Here is a 25,662-nt window from a genome sequence, read left to right as displayed (position 1 = left end):
ACAGTATTCTGATGCCGATTTTTCCTGGCGTTTCAGGAGACCGTAGATGCTACATGCAGCTTCCAGGGGCTATTACAGCCATGTTTTCATGTCCCCCTGCAGGGATGAAAACTGCAGAACATGACAGGACACCCCAAAAAGCCCAGCACGTGATATCACCGAACGAGACGCCACTGGAAGTGTGAACCAGCCCTAATCTGTTTTCATCAGCAGAGGCAAATGTAATCATTGCCAGCTAAAACTCTCTGAGGAATGTGCCCTCCTTCTTCGGCTGAACACATCATCCGGGCAATAGTCACTTCAACAGAAAGGGAGGGGGGGGGGGGGGCAGAGTGAAGACACATGCCTCAGAGAGCTTCAGCTGGCAATGATTACATTTGCCAATGGCCAGAGATAAGCAGGCTTCTTGTGCTCTATGCAGTGAAAATGAAGTGTGGGAATGTTTTATGTAACTGAGTGTTAACTGAAGTTTTAGTTTTGAGAAGTATAGTTCCATTTTAAGAAGTCTGGGGGTGACATATATACATGGATTTAAAATGACTGTTTATTTAAACATAGGGACTCTATATATCTGATCTCATTTACCTTGGTAGTCATACCTTTTTTTTTTTTTTTTTTTTTTTTTTTTTTTTTTTTTTTTTTTTTTTAGAAATATACACACCCACCAACACTATGTTCAGATGTTTTTCATGTTTGTTTTGGAAATAGAAGCATACACTAATGCTGCAAACTGTATAAATTATTGTTTTCCTGAGACGTGTGCGTTCGCTGGTAACATTGTCTCTCTTTCTGTTTGTACTGCAGATTGGACCTTGAAGGACGAGGGCAGCCATGGATGACTTTAGCTCCATCAGCCTGTTGTCCCTGGCTATGCTGGTGGGGTGCTACGTGTCAGGAATCATTCCTCTCGCTGTTAATTTCTCGGAGGTATGGAAACTCTATTCTCTCGCGGAGTTGCTTCACCAGTTTTTCAGCTCACAGTTCAAACAACCTTCAGTCCCCAGCAGGACGTGAATCTTCTGCAATGTCTTTACCTCAGCACTGCGCTGCTCTGTAAAATGCTGCCATTGTCTGCTTCTTAGCTTAACTCTGCAGACTAATCCTAGTCATTGTTATGATATGAAATTAAATCACACCAGCCAGTGACCTTTAATTACAATTAATCTTTTCTGAACTGAGATAATTACATGTTAGTTTTAATGTATTGTGAAAGTTCATTTTTTTTGTTAAGGGACCCTGAGCAGGACCCTGAGCAGTGCCCTGAATAAGAAATCTGGACTTACCTGGCACTTTCTCCAGCCCCCCCCCATAGGCTGCAAGGTCCCCCTGCTTCCTCTTCTTCCTTTCCGTGGTCCCGCTGGTGGCTCTGGTAATCCGGCGACTTCGGCTAAAATCACGAGTGCATGCACCCTACACGTCATCCCGCAGGTCGCCATAAGAGTCCCATGCATGTGCGGTTCAGTCTTAAGAGAACTGCGCATGCACAGAACTCTTATGTTGACCGGCGTGATAGCGCGCACACACGCGCAACTTCAGCCAAAGTCTCCGGAGTACTGGAGCTGTGAGTGGGACTTCGGAAAGGAATAAGAGGGTGCCAGAGGACCTTGTGGTCTACTACGGGGGGCTGGAAGAAGCTACAGGTAAGTCCATTTTTTTTTCAGGACACTGCTCAGGGTCCCTTTTTTAAATGCAAACTACCTCCAAGTTTGACACGGTCGCACAGTTTTTGTTAGGGAAGGCAAGAGTGAGTTGGAAGACAGTGGAACACTACTCAGGGTTACTGGAAACCTGATCGTAGATCTTAGTGATGTACTATAAATGACTCTTCCTATTTCGAACACTGTTTATGACTCTAATGGGGCCCATACATTACTCGATTTTCCTTGCAGTTTTGATCCATATGATTTAATCTGCCAGGGATTAATGCCGTAACCTGGTCGCTCAGTGCAGGTCAGATCACTAGGCAGTGCCACCAAAATGACTTCAGCAGAATTTGTAGGGAAGCCAAGCAAGACCGGGCTCTTATTGTGAATTGTCTTCACTGAGAACAGTGGTGTTTACAGTGCGCTGATTTTTCTACAGCTGTAAAGCACTACTAAATGCTTAGAAGCAATTGCAGTGCTAACTGGCCCTTAAAAATCATTTTATAGTTAGACTGAACGTAAAACATAATTTCTGCAAAATGTAACTGTCTTGAACTACAACTTAGAAAAAACATTATCATCTGCTAGAGCAGTGTTTCTCAACATTTTATTGGTATGTACCCCTTATAAAACCCTGTACTCACCAAGTACCACCTGGCATAGTAAATATTATCACAAGTACCCCTTAACAAATACATATTTAATCGTAGTACATGATAATTGGTTCTAAACAATTTCCAAGCATTTACTGTTGCTTTTAATTAGAAAAAAATACTAAATTTGGTTTTTATATAGGATTATAATTTTCTAAAACTCTAAATTTGTTACTCTTGGTCAAGTATATCAAGCCTGAGTACCCCCTGGAACCATCAGAAGTACCCCCAGGGGTACGCGTACTGCATGTTGAGAAACTAGGTGCTAGAGGATATCTGTGCACTGCTTACCAAATGAAATCTTTCTCCCAAATGTATCCCCAAGTTCTCCATTATGAGTAGTGAAAATCCTCTGCTTGGTTGCCTCTGTATTACATTTGCATTAGCAGCCAAAGTTGACTGTTGGCAACAAGAGGTAGCTACTGACAAATGCCTGAACATGCTCTTCCCCCTCAGTGGGTACATTTGTGTTGCACTGTTGCAGTTTCTATAGCAACAAATAAACTCCATGCATTTTTTTTATACTACCTTTGAACGTTCCCAGCTTCTGCATGTAGGTCACTTGGCAACTTTGTCATGTTGTACCATTGTAACGGTTGCTGACTAGTCTGTGAATTAGTAGATGTGACATTTCAGTTGCATTCACCCAGAAAGAGAACATTTTAAAATAAAGAAAATAAAATGTTCAGATATAATAAAAGTATTCTCATGATGTGTACTCTAAGACCCAGTTTACACTTGCAATGAAGTGGCAAACGGATCCGTGAAAATTGTTCTGATTACCAGTTGATCGGATCAGTTGCAGCTCCATTACCGCTTTTTCCACATACACCCCCCCCCCCCCCCCCCCCATCAGAACGGTCCGTTTCTTTACTAGTGTGAAGAAACATTCGGTTTTCTCATTGCCCCCAATGCAGTGCTTCAGCTTCCGTTTCCATTCCGCTGGGCTCAGCAGTCTGGAAAAGTTGCTTTCAGCGGATCATGTGGAATGGATCACTTTAGAGAAATATTCTGCAGGTAGCAGCTCTTAAGATTTATTTATTTCTGTAAGGTTATGAGCAAGTAATAGTGGTTTTAGAGAAACTTCAGTAGCAGCGTTATGCGTAGTCTGTCTGACTACATTTAAATGCAACTACTGTATGTGGTGACAAATTTATGGAAATGTATCACACCTTAGCTCTCTGGTTGGACATCTGGATAAAAGTTGGCCGTAGTGGTATTAGTAGTTGGACTGGCGGCAGGCCTGAGCTAGAAACTCGCAGGACATATATAAATATTGAGAGTAGGAACCCACTAGGTCGTTTTTGGCAGCGTTTTGGGATCTCCAGTGATTCCCAGAAATACTTTGCTTATCAAAGCGATTTTATGCAGTGCTTTGGGGGGCTGAGCATTACCTTTAAATAAAGCTTTAATATACCTACCCGGTCTCTGTATTTCCTTCTTCCTTCTGTAGCCCCGCCCTCCGAAGGAAGAGCTCACAGGCACTTCTCTGATTGGTCATAGAGAAGCACCTATGACCTCTTGCTTTAAGGGATGGGGCTACAGACGGAAGGACGCCTGGTAAGTATAATAAAGTTTTATTAAAATAAAAACTGTGAATTGCAAATCAGAAGCATTGTACAGGTTACTGTACAGCACTTTCAGGCAGCGGGTAATCACCGTTGCAAACGCCCAGCGATTTTAAAGTGCTGCAGTGATTCCTAGTGGGTTCCAGGCCTAAATTGTAAGTGTATTTTCAGTGCAAATTCGTTGTTACTTTTGTGATGACTCTTTGATTTTGCAGTGGGTGACAGTACTTTTGTTCCAACAGGCTTCTGACAATTTGCAGTAGGGCCAAAAGTGTAAAAACACATCAGTGTAACCTGACTAACAAGTTCACTGTCTGTAGGTAGCGTAATTAATAACTCTTCCCATGTGTGCATACAGCTCCATAATGAGGTACAGTTTGTCTTTGCAAAGCAGCTCCTAGTTTTGTTATTGAATGTTGGAATGAGGAGTGATCAACAGACTTCATTTGATTGTATCCAGTACGTATCTTCATTTTTGACCACCCAAAGCAATCATGTGATCATTTCACTGGCCAGATCCCCTTAACAGATATGCTGCAGATCTCTCTCTACTGAACAGCCTGTTCTGCTGAGGCGTAATCAGCAAGAGTAAGATCCAGGGGAAAATGGCAGCAGTGGTCAGGCAAGGCTATCCTGCATGTCCAGTCTCCAACGATCAGTCTGCGGATGTCATGTGACTCCTGCAAATACCCTAGATCAGTGTTCCCCACATTTTTCAGCTTGCAAGCTACTTTAAAATTACTGGGGCAGAGTGATCTGCCATACCACTGACCCCAAGAAAAAAATTCCCTTCTCAGAGGTAGCAGAAGGCGAACCCCCCCCCCCCCCCCCCCCGGCTTCCCAGTGTAGACAGCCAGATTTTCCCCCAGTATTTACTGCCCCCGCCCCAGCGTAGGTGGCTGCCTCCAGCCCCCACTCCCCAGCATATACGGTCACCTGTGGCCCATTTATATTCCCCCCGATCATAGACAGCCACATGGACAGAGGAGAGGAGGGTGTTTTACTCACCAGAACAGCCCGGATTCCTCTTCAGCTCTACCGTCCACAGTCTCATCTCTGTGACCTCTCTAACAGTGCATGTAATAAAGGACACCAATAGAGGGCATCATAGAAATGAGCTTGTGGACAGCAGAGCTGAAGGAGGATCCCGGTGGCACTGATAGGTGATGCACATCCGCTTATTCCACTTAGGCGGATTCAGCGTGACTGCGGCATTCTTGTCGGCATATGCACGACCATGATCTACCAAGCAGTCCTTCACGATCAACCGGTAGATCACGATCCACGCATTGGGCAGATAGTCAGTTGAGACCATCTCAGATGGTTGTTACTGAGAACAGAGATCTGTGGAATATCTAGGCCCTTGGCAATGGTGGTAACTTTTTCCCAAACTTCACTCTGCTAGGGCTCTTTCACATCAGAGCTTGCGTTGGAGAACGCTCAAAGCATACGTTTTGTTGTATGCGTTTTAATGCGTTTTGATATGCGTTGCACTGCAGTGAGTGTGCGTTTTTAATCCGTTTTCAATGCGTTACTGCACATAGAAAAACGCAGGTAATTTTTTTTTCTTTTAGTTTTCAACTTTCTACATTGTTCCTCTGTTGCATTCTGGGACTGATTGCCTGCGTTAACGGATTAAAAACGGGCATAGTTTGCGTTTTACATTAACTAACATTGTAACGCATAAAGCTAGCGTCGGCCGAAAAACTGCGCCTGGGTGCAGTGTAACGCAACGCACAAAAAGGCTGCGTTACATGTGAAAGCTAAAATGAAAGTCTATGGACTTTCATTTCACCTTGGGTAACGCAAACTTTACCCTTTGCGTTGAAACGCAGAAAATCTGCCCTAATGTGAAAGAGCCCCTAGGGATTCCAGAGATGACAGACACCTGATCCAGTCAGCACCTCATATCTGAGTAGTTTAAAGTGTTATATCACATTTGTTAAATAAAGGGTCTCTCACGCTATACAGGTTGCAATAAGATCACGATGCACCAGGGGTGAAAAGTGGAATTGCACATTAGAAGTGTAATGCGTACAGTACAGTACACAGTAAAGCATACAGCACGTTGAAGTATGTTTCACTGCTACTGTAAAGGCGCTCATCCAGTAAACCCACTGCAACCCATCACAGCAACCCATGACTCCAACTGAACCCACTGCACCTGATGAGAATGTCCCATAGAAATGTAATGGCATTGCATTGAGATGCGATTATACTGTCCATGACGACGAAACACAACAGACCCAGTGTGAAAGAACCCCAATGGTGGCCACTAATGGTCCAGTGTCCCCAAAAATCGTTTACTTTTGCTGGTCCTTTTTACCTAGAGTACAGAGGAGGTGATAATAAATATATATATATATATATATATATATATATATATATATATATATATATATATATATATATATATATATATATATATATATATATATGCATATATACTGTTCTCAGAGCTCCAGCACTGCGCTATAAGCTGAAATTTCTTATCGAGATCTGCGTCAAGCATGAAATACTAAGCTCCTTGAAACCAATTTCAGAATAATAGGCTTAAACCTCTCTACCTCCATCATTTAGACTTTAGGGAAATTCTGCGGGTGTTCCTTGATCATGATATAAGTGCAGGTCTTGTCCCTTCTATTATTCAGAGCACTATGAAGAGACAGAACAGTGACTGAGAAAGTCACCTTAGCAAGAGACGTTATTCATCTCCAGTTCAGAGGGGGGGAAAACCCATCAAGACAGATTTTATTGGTTGGAAATACTTGTCAGTAGGATAATTTTTCTAATTTTTACTGCATTTTTCAGTGAGGGTGCTTGACTTTGTAGTAACAGTATTTTGGATATGGACTTATCTCTGAGGGAAGAATTCTCACAAGAATTTGGTGTAGTTACCAATTTTATTCTAAGGGAACCTTAAGTGAGAGGGATATGGAGGCTGTCATATTTATTTCCTTTTAAACAATACCAGTTGCCTGGCAGTCAATACTTTTAGCCACAGACTCTGAACAAGCATGCAGATCATCTGTTTCTAACAAAAATTGCACAAGATTAGCTGCATGCTGGTTTTAAATGTGATTCAGATTCTACTGATGCAAGCTTGCCTAACAACTGGTATTATTTAAAGTGGACCCAAATTAAAAATACAAGATTTCAGAATGAAAAAAACATTTTCTAAATTATAATAATAGCAGCCTTTTTTCAGCTGCATGATGACAAATATAAAATATTTTACATTTATTGGAGGAATCCCTCTCTTCCTTTTCATATTGCCGGGATAGAATCCGGCAGACTGGTGGAGTAGGAGGTGTCTTAGCAAAGGAGGAATTGCTAATGGCTGCCACCTGTACAACCCTAGTTATGAAGAGAGAAGGGTGAAAAGCATGCACTGAAATGCTCATGGGCTTGAAGGAGTGTTTATTTATCTTTGTATGTGTCAGAGTGGTGCAACTAAATATTTTGAATAAAAAAAAATGTTTGGTTTGGGTCCGCTTTAAACGGAAACAAATATGGCAGCCTCCATATACCTCTCTGCAGGTTTCCTTTAAAACATGCAACGCTGTGGTCATTCCCCAAATAGGCTGGCTTGAGGGAGGAGCTAAAGGGGTGTGACCCTATCAAACACTGCTCTTGCCTGCAATATGTTGTATTTACTGACAACATTGAAAGCGCTACAAGTTACTACCTTCTTTTGACTAGAGGCAAGGTTAAAGTACAGTACTTGGAAAGTGTGTCATTCGTGTAAAGTTTGAAACTCTATGGAGAGGAAACCTGTCCAAGAATTATTTAAACTGCTGTACCCTGGGGCTCTTACCAGCTGATGCTATGTACAAAGCTATGCAGCCATTGACTCTGCTGTCCCTCCCCCACCCAGCTTGTCTTGATTAATAAACTATCTGAGGCATTGGACCCACTAGCTACAATTTTCTAAACTCTTGTGATTTGATAAGCTCTTGCTAATGTAATGCTATGTTTTTTTTTTTTTTTCAAATCACATCTCTCAAGTGGGATCACGCCTATTGCATTATATTAACAAGAGCTTTTTAAATCACAAAGGCTTAGGAAAGTGCTGGTAGTGGGTTCCAGGCCTTAAATTGATCAGACTTTTATTGATCAGCTTGCAGAAATCAGTAGATCAGTAGCAAATTTAGTCAAATTAATCAAATCTGGTAGAAAAGTCCATGAAATATCTGCTCATTGATGGGTACCTTTTGGTGCATGAAAGAGGCTTTAGATTGTGAGATTTCCTGAGGTTCCTTAAAGGAACTCTGTTAAACCAAGTGTTCTAAAATGACAATGTACAAATAATGTCTAAGTAGCTGTGTAAACATTTTACTACTTTTCATGTTAAATATCAGAGGCAAAAGCTGTAATTCATGTGTGTAGATTTTAGCTACGTTTGGAATGTCTCATTTGCATAGGTGAATCTCTACAGTCTGATATGCTAAGAACAGTGTAATGTTGAAGCAGAGTTATATTAAAAGCCTGTCAGGTGTCATGGTTCTCTTACAATTACAAATGCTTATGTTGCACATAAGGGGCTTGATTCACAAAGCGGTGCTAACCTACTTAGCACGTCTAAAGTCTTTAGACGCGCTAACCAGGGTGCTAAGTAGGTTAGCACCGGATTTCTCAATCAGATCGCGCGTTAACTTTGCGCGCGCAAAATTTTATGCGCGCAAAGTTTTACGCGCGCTAAGTCCCATAGGCTTTAATGGGCACTTCGCGCGGGGCGCCCTGTGCTCTGTGCAGTACGCGCGTGAAGTTTTACGTGCATAAAGTTTTGCGCGCGTAAAGTTTTTTTTATGCGCGAAAAGCTTGTTTAGACGTGCCAAGGGGGCTTTCACAGGCGTGCTAACAGTTAGCACCGCTTTGTGAATCAAGCCCAAGATGTATTACCTCTGCTCTCTGCAGAGAGCTCCGTCGGAGACAGGCAGAGCTTTCTCACACACATACAGGATTACCAGATGAAGTGTGAGGGAATTCCCCCTCCCCTCATGGCTCAGTCTGCCTTCAGAATTGCCAGTGTCAGAAAAGTGTGAAAGGAATTCGATAACCGTAAACAAAAAATAAGAATTCAAATGTATACACCAGTACTTAGCAGCACTTCCCAAACATTTCTTATCTCAATTTTAAAAACCTGTTAGTGTTCTTTTAAGTGAGGTATCTACTCCGTAAAAATGTGTTCAGTACTTTGGAGCAATTATAAATACAAAAAAATAAATAAATATAATTCATTTGGGTAATTTTAGGGCATGGATCAACATGCGTGCAGTCAGGACACCTAATCTGTGGGCTCATTCTGGGTATGTTGGTCAGCAACTAGTAGAGTATCAGCACAACAGCCAAACAAGTAGTATTAAAAAAAATACAATCAGCAGCAACGGCACATTACTCATGCTTTATTTTTTTGCTTTGTTTTAGTATGCCTAATGGAATCAGTGTTATGCTGTGGTGTGTTAAGATGTGATCATATACTAAAACAGTTGTTTTTTAGAAGACTCAAAACTTTAGTTACGTCAAAGCAAACGTGAACTGTGCAGTTACTATGGTGCTGCTTTGTTAGAAAGGCCTTTGTTTTACTTTTAGAAAATCTCAGGGCTGTGGAGTCGGAGTCGGGGCAATTTTGGGTGCCTGGAGTCGGGGAAAAAATGCTCCGACTCCTAATGAATTTAAACTGTAATTAAAATAGAAAATATGATAATGTTCTATTTCTCAGATAATAATCATCATAAATAATTTATACATACAGTAATAGCTGTGCTTAGTCCACAAAAATGAAATAAACCAATAAAAATTAGTTACTTGTGCTGCTTCAATAAAGCAGTCCCCGTATTTTTAAACGCAGATATACACATCTGATTGTGACTGTATATATGATGTGTACACAGGAATCTCTTATATATACGAAATAACATCTATGCTGTAAGTATAAAGCCTGATGTGTAGCCGTGTCACTAATAGAGATGGGCAATGAGATGGAAATAATTCTGCGTTAATTCTGATTTATGCAAATGTTCGCACTCTTTGCTCATGAAATCAAATAATTTGATATGTTGTTAAACTTTGGTTTGGTGACTACGAATTAAATGGTACCTGAGCAGGATGAAAAAAGTTTTATACATACCTGGGGCTTTTTCCAGCCCCCTTCAGGCTAATCAGTCCCTCACTGTCCACCTCCACCACCTGGATCTTCTGCTATGAGTCCTGGTAATTCAGCCAGTCAGCGCAGTCCGGCCGCATGCCGCTTCCACAGCCAGGAGCGTTCTGCACCTGTGCAATAGTGCTGCGCAGGTGTAGTATGTTCCCGGCGGCGGAGTGTGTGCATGCGCACTACACCAGACTGGCTCAAGTACCTGGACTCGTAGCAGAAGATCCAGGTGGCGAAGGAGGACATCGAGGGACTGATTAGCCTGAAGGGGGCTGGAGAAAGCTCCAGGTATGTATAAAACTTTAATCATCTGTCTCAGGGCCTGTTTCCACTACACGCAGATTCTGCATGCAGAAAACTGACTCCAATGAATGTCTATGGGCCTGTTTCCACTGAACGCGATTTTTCTGATGCAGATTTCCCATAGGCATTCATTGGACTCAGTTTTCTGCATGCAGAATCTGCGTGTAGTGGAAACCGGCCCTTAGGTTTACTTTGTTACACAGTAGTACTATACTCTACATATGCACTCTCCACAGAGCTGCAGGGAATCCACTGAGAATGTTGTGCACATTGAACACAGAGGTGTTGTCTATCATCCATAAACCTGGTTCAGATTGTGCATGAAGAATGTGTAATAGAGGAAGAATCTCCTTATTCCCCTGCAGAGTACCTGCACATCACTCTTACATGTACCCACAGTTACATTGCCTAGGGCCTGATAGATGTTTTTTGTTCCGGCCTGTACCTTTTTACAAGTACTCTTACCAAGGACTAGTTTTAGTCTATGACTAAAGGGAATAAATATGGCAGTCTCCATATCCTTCTCACTTCAGTTGTCTTCTAAAATTCCTAAGCGTTGGCAGTTAAGACGAATTTCATGTTACATACTTTCAATCAACAAGATTGTAATATGCAAATTAGAGGAGTCGGAGGAATCCTAAACTGAGGTGTTGAGTCGGTGGATTTTTCTACCGACTCCACAGCCCTGGAAAATCTTTGTTTAGCGTTTGCTTTTAGTCCCTATTACACATGGTTATTTTTACTGTGCATTCTAATACTAGATGTATTTAAAGTGCTCTATTGTCATTTTCCATTTTCTGCAGGAGCGTTTAAAGTTGGTGACTGTGCTTGGCGCAGGTCTGCTTTGTGGAACAGCATTAGCAGTAATTGTCCCAGAAGGTGTCCATGCTCTCTATGAAGAAGCACTAGAAGGTAAGTCCCCCCAGCTACTCACACATCTCCTCAGTACTGCTAACCCTGCACTGGCTGATGGGAAATTGAGAATCCAGCTTTTCAACCTCTGCTGAATGTCAAGGCTTTGAATAACCTGGGTATTCGTTACCTGGAGCAGGTAATGGTACTGCACACTCTTAGGCCCAGTGCACACCAAAACCGCTAGCAGATCCGCAATACGCTAGCGGTTTTGGGAGCTGATTTCAGAGCGATTCTAGGTATGTTTAGAGAGGTTTTCTAAACATACCTAGCGGTTTTGCGTGCATTTTTGTGTAGCAGATTACACATATTGTTACAGTAAAAGCTGTTACAGAACAGCTACTGTAACAAAAATGCCTGGCAAACCGCTCTGAACTAGCGTTTTTCAGAGCGGTTTGCGGTTTTCCTATACTTTACATTGAGGACGAAACGCTTCCGAAAACCGCAAACGCGCAGCAGGAGGCGCGTTTGCGGCTTGGCAAACGCAAACCGCCGGTGTGCACCATCCAATTGCAATACATTAGACAAGCGTTTTTAGAGGCGGATGCGGCCGGTGGATCGCTCCAAAAACCGCTCGGTGTGCACTGGGCCTTACATGTACTCTCCCATCGGTGAACATGTGCGACTTTAAAGGACACCAGAAGTGATAGGAATATGGAAGCTGACCTATTTATTTCCTTTTAGGTCCCGTTCACATTAGGCAATGCAGTGGCCATGCATTTGGAATCCAACGCACGCGATCGCATGCCATCTGCGTTGCAATGCGCTGCTGATCCCATTTATTACAGTGAATAGGATCTGCGCTTTGCTGAAAATGTGCGCAGCAGTGAGATAGCACATTACACTGCTGCGTAGCGCATACAGTCTGAACGTCAGAAGTGCTGCCTATGCACTTCTGACATTCTTACACGTCGCACACCATGCATGCTGCTTCACCTACCTGGGACTTTGACCAGCCCCCTGCAGCCGTCCTTTGCCCATTGCATGCCGAAACGATCTTCCGGTCCCCCATCGCAGCTTAGTGGGCCACTGTGTCTGCGGCTCTGGCCGTGCGCATTTTTTGCTAATTAATCTAATTACAAAATCTATTTTCTTCTTTTTTTTTTTTTTTTTTTCTTTTTTTTTTTATAGCTCTAATCAGTGGAGTCTGTGTATGATCCTTCGTAGGCTGATTATCCATATTACATTGTAATTTGAGGCACTGAGCATCTCCTGTTGAAGGCAAAATAATAATTTGTGACTGTTCATCCCAGTTATGACTTTGTTGTTCTTGCAATGAATAGTAGTGGGCTGTGTCATTCAGTCTAGAATATGATTTAATATTTTCTCCTTTTTTGGAAGGAGCGCTGAAAGTTGAAAATTGCTCTGGCGCTCAAGGGGTAAAACCCCTCAGTGGTGAAGTGGTTAAAGCACACAAAGCTGTGGTCATTCCCCAAATAAACTGGATTGAGGGAGGAGCTAAAGGGGTGTGACCCTATCGAACACTGCGCTTGCCTGCAAAATGTTGTATTTACTGACAATATTGAAAGTGCAACAAGTTACTATCTTCTCTTGAGTAGAGGCAAGGTTAAAGTACAGTACTTGGAAAGTGTTTCATTCATGTAAAGTTTGTGTGTGTTTATTTGTTGACCTCCCTGCCTAGTATAGGATTGTTTCTACGCCATCCAGTAGCTACCACCAGAACCAAATTCACTTCCCATTGAAACTCTCTATGGAGAGGAAACCTGTCCAAGAATTATTTAAACTGCTGTACCCTGGGGCTCTTACCAGCTGATGCTATGTACAAAGCTATGCAGCCATTGACTCTCTGCTGTCCCTCCCCCACCCAGCTTGTCTTGATTAATAACCACTTCGCATTCCTGGGTTTTTACCCCCTTCAGATTCCTGACAATTTTGATACTCAGCTGTGTTGCTTTTAATACAGTAATAACTTTTTAATTACTTATGCTATCTAATTGAAACATGTGGTGTTTTTTTCAGGACAATCTAGGCTATCTCTCAGTAATATTGTTTCCAAGCAATTATTTTATTTCATATGCATATGACAAGGAAAAACAGATGTAAAAGCAGAAAATATACATTTTTGTCACTTTTCACCCTGCCTAATTTTCACATGACAAGTGATTTTGATATAAAACACTTCAAAAAATGTTCTTTGGCTCTTCCTGGTTAAAATGATGTGCCATAGGCCTTATTTTGTTACTAGCTGACCACGTAGTGGGCCTTTATAAGAGACCTGTGTACTTGGATTTTTGAAGGGTATTTTTTTCCTTTCCTTTTTATAGCGTCACGCTTCCTTCACAGAGTCCTATGTGTGTCAGAACAGAAAATAAGTACTACAAGTGCCACCATTTTGAAAAGTAGAGATCCAGGGCTATACAAAGATGGGTATATTGTGTCCGTTACATTTTTGTGGTTTTGCTGAAAATTGCACAAGTGTGACCACTTGTTTGAAAATAAATATTTTTTTGACTGTTGGTGACAGTTTGTCGCTAAGCATTTTGAAAGTGACAGGTGCCACTGAAATAAAACACTGGAAAATGTATTCTTCAGCTTCTCACGATGAAAATGATGTGCCATAGGCCTCATTTTGTTACTAGCTGACCACGTAGTGGGCCTTTATTAGAGACCTGTGTATTTGGATTTTTGAAGGGCATTTTTTCCGCTTTCCTTTTTATAGCGTCACGCTTCCTTCACAGAGTCCTATGTGTGTCAGAACAGAAAATAAGTACTACAAGTGCCACCATTTTGAAAAGTAGAGATCCAGGGCTATACAAAGATGGGTATATTGTGTCCGTTACATTTTTGTGGTTTTGCTGAAAATTGCACAAGTGTGACCACTTGTTTGAAAATAAATATTTTTTTGACTGTTGGTGAAAGTTTGTCGCTAAGCATTTTGAAAGTGACAGGTATTCTTCAGCTTCTCACGATAAAAATGATGTGCCATAGGCCTTATTTTGTTACTAGATGATCATGTAGTTGACCATTATATTCAGCCTGTGCAGGAGCAGCAGAAAGAATTTGTGGCCCCTTCATCCGCCATTGTCAATATAGTATCCTATGCAGGGCAAATGGCAACATCCACCGCAGAGACTGCATAGCCACTAAGTGCTGATAAATCAAATATAAAATGAAATATCCACTGCATTTTGCCAGCTTTCGCTGTTTCCACCAGGCACCCCAGGTGGAGGTAGCAGCAATGCCTAGCTCTTTTTTTTTTTTTTTTTTTTTTTTTTTTTTTTTTTTACTTTTTTTGTCTTTTTACTTTTCTTTTACACTTTTTTTATTGTTTGATATTCATTTATGTGTATAACTGCAACATAAAAAAAAAACATGAACAAAATACAGTCATAAACAATGACCAACTGTAAAAATAAGAATATAATGTGGTGGCCCGCTGGGAATGGTGGCCCTTAATTAATGGCACATGCCTTAGGCTGCCCCTGGTCTATTTTCTTTATTTTTGGAAACATTTTTTTTTTCGTGGCTACAGAATTTTTTTTTGGAGATAGGCATGGTTCTAATAATTGGTGACCGTATGGTATATTTTATAACACGGAGTAAAGCAGAGGCCTGGGTGGGAGGGACAATCTGGACAGTAATATCTTGTGTCCCTTCTTATTTGGTGTTTGGCACACACTTTGCACCTCTTCTGAGGATATTTTTTCAGGGGATTAGGAGGGAGTGCTTCCATAAAGTGCCTGTCGCAGAGTCTGATGATGTCTTCGCATTGGGATTGGTCACTGCGTACTGGTGTTGTGCCAGATCCAAAAAGGAAAGATGCAATGATCTGTTCCTGGAACTGCAGGTATGACCCGGTATTGCCTGCTTTTCTGTATGCCACATGGGCGTTGAACATTGCCATTTGTAGCAAATAAATCCCTACTTTCTTGTACCAGGATTTAGTTTTTCTAGCTACCAAATATGGGGCCAACATCTGGTCGGACAGATCCACTGCTCCCATATGCTTGTTGTAGTCATCAATCGCAATAGGCTTGACAGTCTCTGATCGGCGAGACGTCACTAACACTGTGCCCTCTGTGTGCATGGTGGAAAGCATAAGCACATCTTTTTTGTCCTTGTATTTTAGTGCCAGGACTTCATTGCTGCGCAGACTACAAGTCTCCCCCTTTTTCAATTTTTTTTTCAGGACTTCTTGTGGAAAGCCTTTTCGGTTTGCCCTGATGGTACCACAGGCAACGGTGTCAGCCGAAAAAAGAAATTTAAAAAGTGGCAAGCTGGTGTAGAAATTGTCTACAAATAGATGATACCCCTTATTTAGTAAGGGGGTCATGAGGTCCACCACAATTTTTCCATTGGCTCCCATATCTGCTGGGCACCCCTCTGGCTGTAGCATGCTATCTCGCCCCTCATAGATGCGAAATGCAAAGGTGTACCCTGATCCGCTTTCGCAAAGCTTATAGAGCTTTACCCCATACCTGGCTCGTTTACTGGGGATGAATTGTTTGAATCCAAGCCGGCCATGAAATGGCATTAGAGATTCGTCAATTGCAATTTCTCTTCCAGGCACACAAATTTCACTGAATTTTAAATTAAGGTGATTTATAAGCGGCCTTAATTTAAAAAGCCGGTCTCTGCCTGCATTGTCTGGACTCTTGTTTAGACTATTGTCATTGAAATGCAGAAATCTCATGATCATCTGATAACGCAGCTTTGGCATAGTTGATGAGTACAGAGGGGTGTGGTGTATGGGATTTGTACTCCAGTACATTGCGAGTTGCGATTTTTTTGTTAGCCCCATGTTGAAAGTTAGGCCTAGAAACACTTTCAACTCCGACAAGTTTGTTGGTGTCCATTTCCGGGTATAAGTGGACCTGGGGTGGGACACAATGAATTGAGCGGCATACAAATTTGTCTGCTCGACAATAAATTGCAAAAAATCGTCATTGACGAATTGCTGGAAAACATCGACTGGTGACATATTCCCTGTCATGTCAACCATTAAGCCACTGTTTGCAATGAAAGCAGGGATTTGGGGTGCTTGCATGTTTGGCGGTACCCACAGTAGGTGTGACATGTCCAGTGGTACCTGCTGACTTTGCTGCTGGCTGCTAGCCCCTGGAGCACTAGTGCCATCTAAAATGTCCATGGGTTCCTGAGGACTTTGCTGCTGGCTGCCTGCCCCTGGAGCACTAGTGCCTGCTGTGCTCCCTCCTCTGCGATCTGATGACGCCTGTGTCTCAGAGTCGCTGCCACTGGGAACTGATGCAGTGACAACAGGATGCACAGTAGCAACTCTTGCCTGCTCTGATGGCCCTTCACCTTCATCAGAGCTGGAGTCGCCGTCTGACAGCGGGTCGGAATGTTCAACCGGCAGCCATTCTTCGCCGTCAGATTCGCAGTCAGATTCTTCGTCGCTGCCGCTGATTTCCATCAAGGCAACGATCTCCTGTTCTGTGTATCGCCTCTTTGCCATTTTTTATAAATAGGGTACAGAACAAGATAAAGAGATAATAGATAGAAAGATTTTTTATTTTTTTTATTTTTTTTTAAATGAGGATGAGGAAAGTGCTGGGGATGGAAGTAGAAGAGAGGACGGTGATGTGAGGGGGAGAGAGATGAGATCAGAAGATCAGATGATCATATGACGATCAACTGATCAATAAGGGGTCAGCAAACTAAAACACTAATAGGGGGGGGAGGGGGGCAGTATAAAAAGGGCCTAGGACAGCTAGATCAGCTAGATTAGTACAGTGTGATCAGTACAGTGTACTGAACACACAAGGGATAGTTAGGCTGGGAAGGGGTTAAAAACAGCAATCAAATATAATTTATTTCCACAGTGGATCCACACAGCTCACACAGCTCTGCACACAAGCTGCTCCACCTCAGATCTCACACTGACGAGAGATCTGAGGCTTCAGCAGCTTTAGGTGGCAACAATGTAATGTTTACATTGTCACAGTGTGAATGAGAGCTGTCATTCACAGTAAAAACGATCTCATTGGTTCTGTGAACTTCTGTTCACATGCACCAATGAGAGGATCGCGCGGACTCGCGGGCGCGCGCATGCGCGCGCACGTGCACAGCGCTGCTTAGACTGCAGGACGTGAGTTTCACGTCTGGGAATGCAGGCAGGGACAGAGCATGACGTGAAACTCACGTCCAGGAATGCTAATTGGATAAACTATCTGAGGCATTGGACCCACTAGCTACAATTTTCTAAACTCTTGTGATTTGATAAGCTCTTGCTAATGTAATGCTATGGGTTTTTTTTTTTTTTTTTTTCAAATCACATCTCTCAAGTGGGATCACGCCTATTGCATTATATTAACAAGAGCTTTTTAAATCACAAAGGCTTAGAAAAGTGCTGGTAGTGGGTTCCAGGCCTTAAATTGATCAGACTTTTATTGATCAGCTTGCAGAAATCAGTAGATCAGTAGCACATTTAGTCAAATGAATCAAATCTGATAGAAAAGTCCATGAAATATCTGCTCATTGATGGGTACCTTTTGGTGCATGAAAGAGGCTTTAGATTGTGAGATTTCCTGAGGTTCCTTAAAGGAACTCTGTTAAACCAAGTATTCTAAAATTACAATGTACAAATAATGTCTAAGTAGCTGTGTAAACATTTTACTACTTTTCATGTTAAATATCAGAGGCAAAAGCTGTAATTCATGTGTGTAGATTTTAGCTACGTTTGGAATGTCTCATTTGCATAGGTGAATCTCTACAGTCTGATATGCTAAGAACAGTGTAATGTTGAAGCAGAGTTATATTAAAAGCCTGTCAGGTGTCATGGTTCTCTCATGGTGTCGTGGCTCTTTGCAGCTGATGCTATGTACAAAGCTATGCAGCCATTGACTCTCTGCTGTCCCTCCCCCCCCACCCACCTAGTCTTGATTAATAAACTGAGGCCTTGGACCACTAGCTACACTTTTCTAAATGCTTGCGATTTTGATAAGCTCTTGCTAATGTAATGCTATGGTTGATTATTTTTCTTCAATCACATCTCCCAAGTGGGATCTTAAAGAATCATGTAAAATCCAATTCTTGCAATGAATAGTAGTGGGCTGTGTCATTCATTCTAGAATATGATTTAATATTTTCTCCTTTTTTCAGCAAAACATCATGAAATCGGGGAAGTCCAGAAAGTGAGTGAAGGGGAGACTGGAGCTGAAGTCTTAACCACACACGAGCATGATCATTCGAATTTGCATGCCTACATTGGGGTTTCCCTGGTCCTCGGCTTTGTCTTCATGCTGCTTGTGGACCAGATTGGCAGCTCTCACATGCACTCTACAGATGGTATGTGTGGACAGTGGCAATTAATGCCCCAGTTTAAACGTGGTTTTTTTTTTTTTTCTGTTTATGTATATTGTGAGGAACATATCTGTGGTGCTTAAATCTTGCGCATAAACTATTTTTGCATTATTTATTCTAGTTTTTTTTTTAATTTGGTTGCCACATACTGCTTACCTGAGAAAAAAGCAATTCTGCAAGCTTTCCAAACTCCCTCTCACAAGGTATTTGTGGAGTGGGGAAGGGAGATGATGCTAGAGAGCCTTTTTCTCTGAGTTTGGAGTTGACTGCCCACCTCACAGGGTGGAGCAGAGGGAGGAGGCGGCCAAAGTCAGCTTCAGAAGCACCTCCCATTCTCCTGGCATCTCCATTCTTAGTGCACAGGTTTCTGATTCATGTGGCTGACAGTTCTGGGAGGAGGGGGCAACAGGTACTTTACCTATGAGCACCAAAGCACTGCATTTTAGAATGAGCTCTTGAAATTAATTTTGTTAAAATGCAGAAATCTTTTGGCCATTTAAAGACTAATATTAATAATTATTACAAGTGTAAGCTGCATGGATTCAATTTCAGAACTTGGCAAGGTCCTTTAACTGCTTCCGGACCACAATAATTGAAATCTACGCCTTGTTTATTGCTGCTCACAGGGCATAGATTTCAATTACTGTGCCGCACAGACCTGCCACTACTGCCGATCGCACCACTCTCCCGTCACTGAAGGTCACTTGCCCTGCTGACGGTATGACAGCTGACCTCTGTGAGCCTGGTCATTTGAGCTCCTTGAGCCTGACCCCATGATCCCTGTGCACCAACATCGTTGGCTCACATTGATAACACGGTCAGGAGCTTATGAAATCAGTTCCTGACCGTCTCACAGTGCTGTGCTGTCATAGCGATGGCAGAGTGAGTGAGCTTCAGCAATGGGAGAGTGGCCTCTGGTCTTTACGGGGCCAGAGACTGCTGTTACCGAAGTGGTTAAAACGCACCTGAACTGAGAGGGATACGGAGGCTGACCTATTTAAACAATGCACATTACCTGGCTGTCCTAATCCTCTGTCTTTAATATCTTCATCCTGAACAAGCATTCATATCAGGTGCTCTGCCCAAAGTCTTGACTAAATTACCTGCATACTTGCTTTAGGTGTGATTCTGACACTACTGCAGATAAAGATCAGCAGGATTGCGAGGCAACCACCATATCCCCTTCAATTATTATTTTCCCACTAATTTAAATGTCTCCATCCAGTATTGGGACTTTACTAGTTCCAAAAATCTGGTGTCTGACATAGTTTTCAGTATGTGTTCCTTGAAGACCAAAGGGCTGCTATAAAAACTATAATGGGGTTTAGCTGCACTATGTTACCAATTTTCTGTAAAAGAAAAGCAGTCAGCAGAGTTGCGTCAATCAACAGGCTCAGGGCCACTCCAAACATAGTTGTTTGGCGTGTCTGTCTTTAGAGTGGTGATTGTTGTGGACTTCAATGGATTTCTGCATTGCAGCCTAAGAGTAAGTATCTGAAATGCAGGATTCAGTTAAAGTCCACAACCTTCACCATCAGTGAGGGTTAGCTGAGCTCTTGTACTTTCACGGTACTACGTGTTTGTTTTTCTGTACTTAATGCTACTGGTGCAGTTTAATGTACTTTTTTCTCTCTAGACCCAGAAGCAGCGAGAGCAGCCAGTTCCAAGATCACCACAACTCTAGGCCTTGTAGTGCATGCTGCAGGTGGGTGCCACTGACTCAGTAGCCATATGAAATCATTGTTACGCTCCATGCTATACTGACAAGATAAATGTTTCTCTTTCTTTTCTAGCTGATGGAGTTGCTCTCGGAGCTGCAGCTTCTACTTCCCAGACTAGCGTCCAGCTAATTGTCTTTGTGGCCATTATGTTGCATAAGGTGCGAGCCTCCACATTTTATTGTGCTGCGAGTCCACAAAATATCTCATAACACCAGCCTTAGTAGAATTTTTATAGTATGATCTAATGAGAAATGGGTGATGACATTTTATCATGCATAGGTCTGCAGACATCTGGAAGTTGGAGCCTTTTTCCCCTGCAGATTCCAATTACAAATGTGCTGCCGCAATTTACGTCTATTAACGTTTTTCCATGGATTGCGGCACAACTTTGTGCAGTCATCGTTGTGTGGCATAAGGCTGTAGTACGCCATATAGGTAAATTGCATAGTACCACACTTGCTATGTGATTTACTTGAACTTCCATAGACTACAACCTCAACGCAGGAAAACTGCAGCAAGCCGTGCAATTTGCACTAAGGTAAAAATCACATCGTGCCCAATCACAATCCCAACTTGTATGACTTTTCCGAATACCGCAAATGTTGCGTATGTCGACAGTCTATAGAAACAGGACGCTTGGGCTCTATAATCCCTTCCTGGTTCACATATTCTTAAATAGATAATTCATCATGAAATCATACATAAAGACTGCAACTGCTGCACACATGACTTCTCCTTGTGTACTGTAGAAACTAGGGGTGGTCCATGAGATGCAAATAGTTCAGCATTCATACAAGATTATGCAAATTATGTATGCAATTTAAAAATGAACCAATTGAATCATGCTAAGGTGAAATGGGATTGGTCCATTTCTAAGCTGAATGAATTTGCATGATCCTGCATGGACTCTGAACAATTTCCATCTCATTGACAATCCTTAGTAGAAACCAAGGACCAAAACCCTACCCCCAGACCCCTCCCAATGATAAAAAAAAGCAGGAAGTTGTCATCAGGTCTTCCTTGCTGTCCTTTGTGTAAAGCCACAAAACCTACCACAGCAGAAGTCAGCACATGCAAAACGTAAAATTGACGGACACAGCAGATCCGTTGAAACTGTATATTGGACCTGCTGTGGCAGTACAGGTCAGTCTGGCATAGTGTGGACCAAGGTTAGGTATAAACTGAATAACTGCCTTCTTTCAGTGACTTAGGCCTCTTGCACACTGCACGCGATTCCGATTCAGATTCCGCTTTTTAATCAGTTTTTACATCCGATTCAGATTCCGATTTGCAGTGTGCAGGGAGCAAACTGCAAATCAGAATCTGAATCAGATGTAAAAACTGATTAAAAAGCGGAATCTGAATCGGAATCGCTTGCAGTGTGCTAGAGGCCTTACTTTGTGTAGTTTTCTTTTTCTGTTAGGAAATCTATTTTTCTATGTCTTCACAGGCTCCTGCAGCGTTTGGCTTAGTATCGTTTCTCATGCATGCAGGACTGGAGCGTAACCGCATCCGAAAGCACTTGCTTGTATTTGCTCTGGCAGCCCCTGTCCTATCCATGCTGACATATCTGGGGTTAAGCAAGGTAAATTGGCTACTACTGTGGAATGGTTTCTATTGATTCCTATTGTCTGTGGTTCTGCAGTGAGTGTCAGGAAGTGCTCTTTAGAAATTGTGTGTGTTCTGCATGAAGATTGTAATATTCTATTTTCTTTCTCAACAGAGCAGCAAAGAGGCCCTGTCAGAAGTCAATGCCACTGGAGTGGCAATGCTTTTCTCTGCTGGGACATTCCTGTACGTAGCCACAGTCCACGTACTTCCTGAAGTGGGTGGAATGGGACACAGCCACAAGCCAGACTCAGGTGCTGCTAAAGGACTGAGCCGTGTAGAGGTGTTAGCCTTAGTTGTGGGATGTTTGATACCTCTCATTTTATCCATTGGACACCAGCATTGAACAGCAGCATAAAATCTGTTTTTCAGAATCGATGAACACTGGACTTTTCCAGAGACTCTGTCATGGAACTCCCCATGTCTCTTAAACTTAGCTATTGTGTAGTTGGAAGTGACTTTGATGGAATTGGATTATGCCAGTGGGTGATTTTAATTGTCTTACAGTTCAGTGACAGCCAGATGTACGACCTGTTGTACATACATGTGGTTTTTAATCATTGTGTTGCTGGTTACGTGTAGGATGCCACGCACTCGAGCGATTAAATTCTGATGATGATTTTTGGGGAATGGGTTAGTGTTGCAGATTTTTTTTTTTTCTTATGGTTTTCTATCATCTGTAGATATGGTGATATCTCTCTCTATGACTGTGTATTTAGCATTTTCCAGTGTGTCTGCTGGGGTTCTCTGTGCGTTACTTGAACATTCACGTTGGCAGTGGAATGAATAACATTATCTGGCCTTGTACCTTTGGTTTAATATGAAATCCTGGGCTCAGATCCATCCAAAGACTATGCTAAGGATATCTGGTTCAGAAATGCCAGCAGAAGATTATAGGTTTTAGCTCTGTAGCTTGCAGATTTAAAGAGGACCTGTAACAAAAAAAAAGTTCCCGGGGGGGGGGGGGGGTACTCACCTCGGGAGGGGGAGGCCTCAGAGTCCCAATGAGGCTTCCCCCACTCCTGTAGCTGCAGGCAGTCCACCACTGGCTCCCCTGAAGAGTCCCGGAATCCTCCCTGGACAAGTATAAGTGCTTACTTATTTACCTCTCCTGGCTCCAGCGGGGGCGCTGTTGCGGCTCTCCGCACGAGATAGGCGAAAATAGCCGATCTCTGTCGGGCCCGCTCTACTGCGCAGGTGCAGGAGACTTGCACCTGCACTGTAGAGCGGCCCGACAGCGATCCGCTATTTTCGCCTATCTCCGTGCAGAGAGCCGAGCCTGCGCTGGAGACGGGAGGTAAATATTTACATCGCTGCCGTTCCGGGAGGATTTTCGCTGCCGCCATGGGATCCGGAGGCTTCCCCCACCCGAGGTGAGTGTGTTTTTTTTTTCTTTGTTTTTCTTTTTTTGTTTTTTTTTGTTACAGGTTTTGTTTAAAGCTGAATTTCAGGCAAATGTTGAACAAACCAAAATCACAAAATAGGGGTTTAACGGAGCAAACATTAAATTAGTTTAAAAATTACATCACATGAATTGTTTCAAAAATGTTTCTGGGTTCACACAACATAGTAAATATCATGTAGCTCCATATGCAGAGTTCAAAGAATGCATGGCGTGTTTCAGGCTAGTGGCAGCTTCTTCAGAGGCATATGAAATCGCACAGACAATCTATTCCAGGAGATCCTAAAAGCATAACAGATTTGTGAGACTTTGTAAGGACCCACACGCCGAGTGCTTCCTCTTCTATTTCAAGATCTACTCGGTTCTTGCTGATAGCATAACAGATTTATGAGAAGTATCTCCCAAAATAGATTGCATGTACCATTTCATTTGCCTCTGAAGAAGCGACCTCTAGCCTTGAAATACGTCAGGCAATCTTTGAACCCTGTATATGGAGCTAAATGCCCTATCCTATGTTCTGTGATTTCAGAGGAATATGTGAAACAACTTACCTGCTGTGTTTAATTAACCACCTTAGCTGTAATGACGAGCACAGTTCATCCATTACCGCTGCAGTGGATATCTCCGGCCCCTGTGGGCTGATTTTGATCACTTTTTTTTTTTTCATACACGCAGCTAGCACTGTGTCTGATCAAGGGAGCCCCCACCCCGCCCATACCCCTTGCACAGCCTGGTCAATCAGTGCCAGGCTGCGCTAGGGCTATGGGGCTGGATCGGACACCCCCCGACGCCATGACGTCGATGACGTCATCCCGATCGCCGCCATGGCGATGAGGGAAGCCAAGCAGAAAATCCCATTTACAACGGGATTTTCTGCCTGCTATAAAATCCGGCGGCGATCGGGCTAGATGGGCAGATGCGCCCTCTAGTGGTGAATCATGTAGCTAACTTTCAGTTAGCTACAATGATTCACCTAAAAAAATTTTTTAAAAAAACTGACCGCACGCCACCCTGGCGATTTTAATGGAATGCCAGGGTCCCTATTTTGTGATTTTGGTGTCTTTATTAGTAAGGGGAGGAGCCTACTATACAATTTGGGATATATATATACCTACCTTTTGAAAGACACATGGACCTTTTGAAAGACTTTTAATCCGCTAAAATGCTGCCCTCGCATGATAATTGGTAACAGAAAGTGGGATGCAGTCTCATTTCTGTAGCATTGGTCTGATACATTCAGTGCGGTATGTCATTAAATATAAAACAGTCTAAAGAGACACTTTTTTTTTTTTTTTCTTTTCTTTTTACTTGAGAACCCAGGTAAAATTGGTTGACTTCATTATAAATTAAAGGCTAGTACACACTAGCAATTTTTGATTGGTCAATTTTACCACCTCCATGTAGTATGAGGGCCAAACAGATTTTCAATTCTATGCAGATTATATAGGTAAATGGTCATACTACACGGAGGTGGTAAAATTGACCAATGATTGGTCTATCAAAATTGCTAGTGTGTACTAGGCTTTAGGCAGTCTTTATGGCATTTATAATCCTGATCATTTGCATTAACATTTTTCCTCCCCCTCCCCCTCCCCCTCACTCACTTCAAATGGCAAAAATCTAATACAGTATTTAGAGTTAGGGGTATGCAAAGCACACAGAAAGGTGCTGCATCATAATGGTACTCTATGCTTTGTTATTGATCATCTAATGGGCAGCATTTTTGCTGATATACATATAGCAGTTCTCACTGCAGATATACTGCTTTTGTTTTTCCTTCAATAGCTTTTTGAGTTTTCATAGGACATAACAGGTATATCCAGTTGGTACGTAGTGCATGTGGAACTCAATGGTTATAAGCGGATTGATATTTCTAGTTCTTGCTTTTGTTGATCAGGCAGGTCAGTGTTCCGTTAGTCGTCTGTCTGAAGTTCAGCTTTAGATTATGTAACACATGTTTACAACTGCTGCAGCTACTTTATCAAACTTACTAGAGCAGTAATGAAATATGTCTGCAACAAACTCTCTTCCAAAAATGAATAACAAGGAGAAACATCTGCCTTCATGCTTTGGCCGCCATAGGAGTTCATGTAAAGGGAACCTAAACTGAGAAGGATATGGATTTTTCCTTTTAAAAGCATACCAGTTGCCTGATTCTTCTGCTGATCTTGTGTCTTTGATACTTTTAGCCACAGCCTCTGAACAGGCATGCAGATCAGGTGCGCTGACTGCAGTCAGACTGGATTAGCTGCATGCTTGTTTCAGGTGTGTGTTTCAGCCACTACTGCAGGACTGCCAGGCAACTGGTATTGTGTAAAAGGAAACATCCATATCCCTCTCAGTTTAGGTTCCCTTTAGAGTAAAATGTCCTGCTGCATGTATAGTGTATGTATATACTGCAGCTAATTGTGCCA

General features: G+C 42.4%; 2 protein-coding genes across 5 annotated transcripts in view; both read left to right on the top strand.

The window, feature by feature from the left end:
* Nucleotides 1-22,790, top strand: part of SLC39A9 (solute carrier family 39 member 9) — a 29,020-nt gene extending 6,230 nt beyond the window's left edge. Inside the window, exons 2-8 of the mRNA XM_068253850.1 lie at nucleotides 805-927; nucleotides 11,125-11,233; nucleotides 18,317-18,502; nucleotides 20,154-20,222; nucleotides 20,311-20,396; nucleotides 21,689-21,823; nucleotides 21,962-22,790. Of these exons, the coding sequence (XP_068109951.1) occupies nucleotides 832-927; nucleotides 11,125-11,233; nucleotides 18,317-18,502; nucleotides 20,154-20,222; nucleotides 20,311-20,396; nucleotides 21,689-21,823; nucleotides 21,962-22,192 (912 nt within the window). The 5' untranslated portion in view covers nucleotides 805-831 and the 3' untranslated portion in view covers nucleotides 22,193-22,790. The remainder of the gene's footprint in view (nucleotides 1-804; nucleotides 928-11,124; nucleotides 11,234-18,316; nucleotides 18,503-20,153; nucleotides 20,223-20,310; nucleotides 20,397-21,688; nucleotides 21,824-21,961) is intronic.
* Nucleotides 1-25,662, top strand: part of PLEKHD1 (pleckstrin homology and coiled-coil domain containing D1) — a 664,905-nt gene that overhangs the window by 540,752 nt on the left and 98,491 nt on the right. The window lies entirely within an intron of this gene.

Source organism: Hyperolius riggenbachi, chromosome 9, assembly GCF_040937935.1.
Source record: "Hyperolius riggenbachi isolate aHypRig1 chromosome 9, aHypRig1.pri, whole genome shotgun sequence".
NCBI lineage: Eukaryota > Metazoa > Chordata > Amphibia > Anura > Hyperoliidae > Hyperolius > Hyperolius riggenbachi.
The sequence above is the reverse complement of the archived record's forward strand: the minus strand, read 5'-3'. Positions and strand labels throughout refer to the sequence as shown.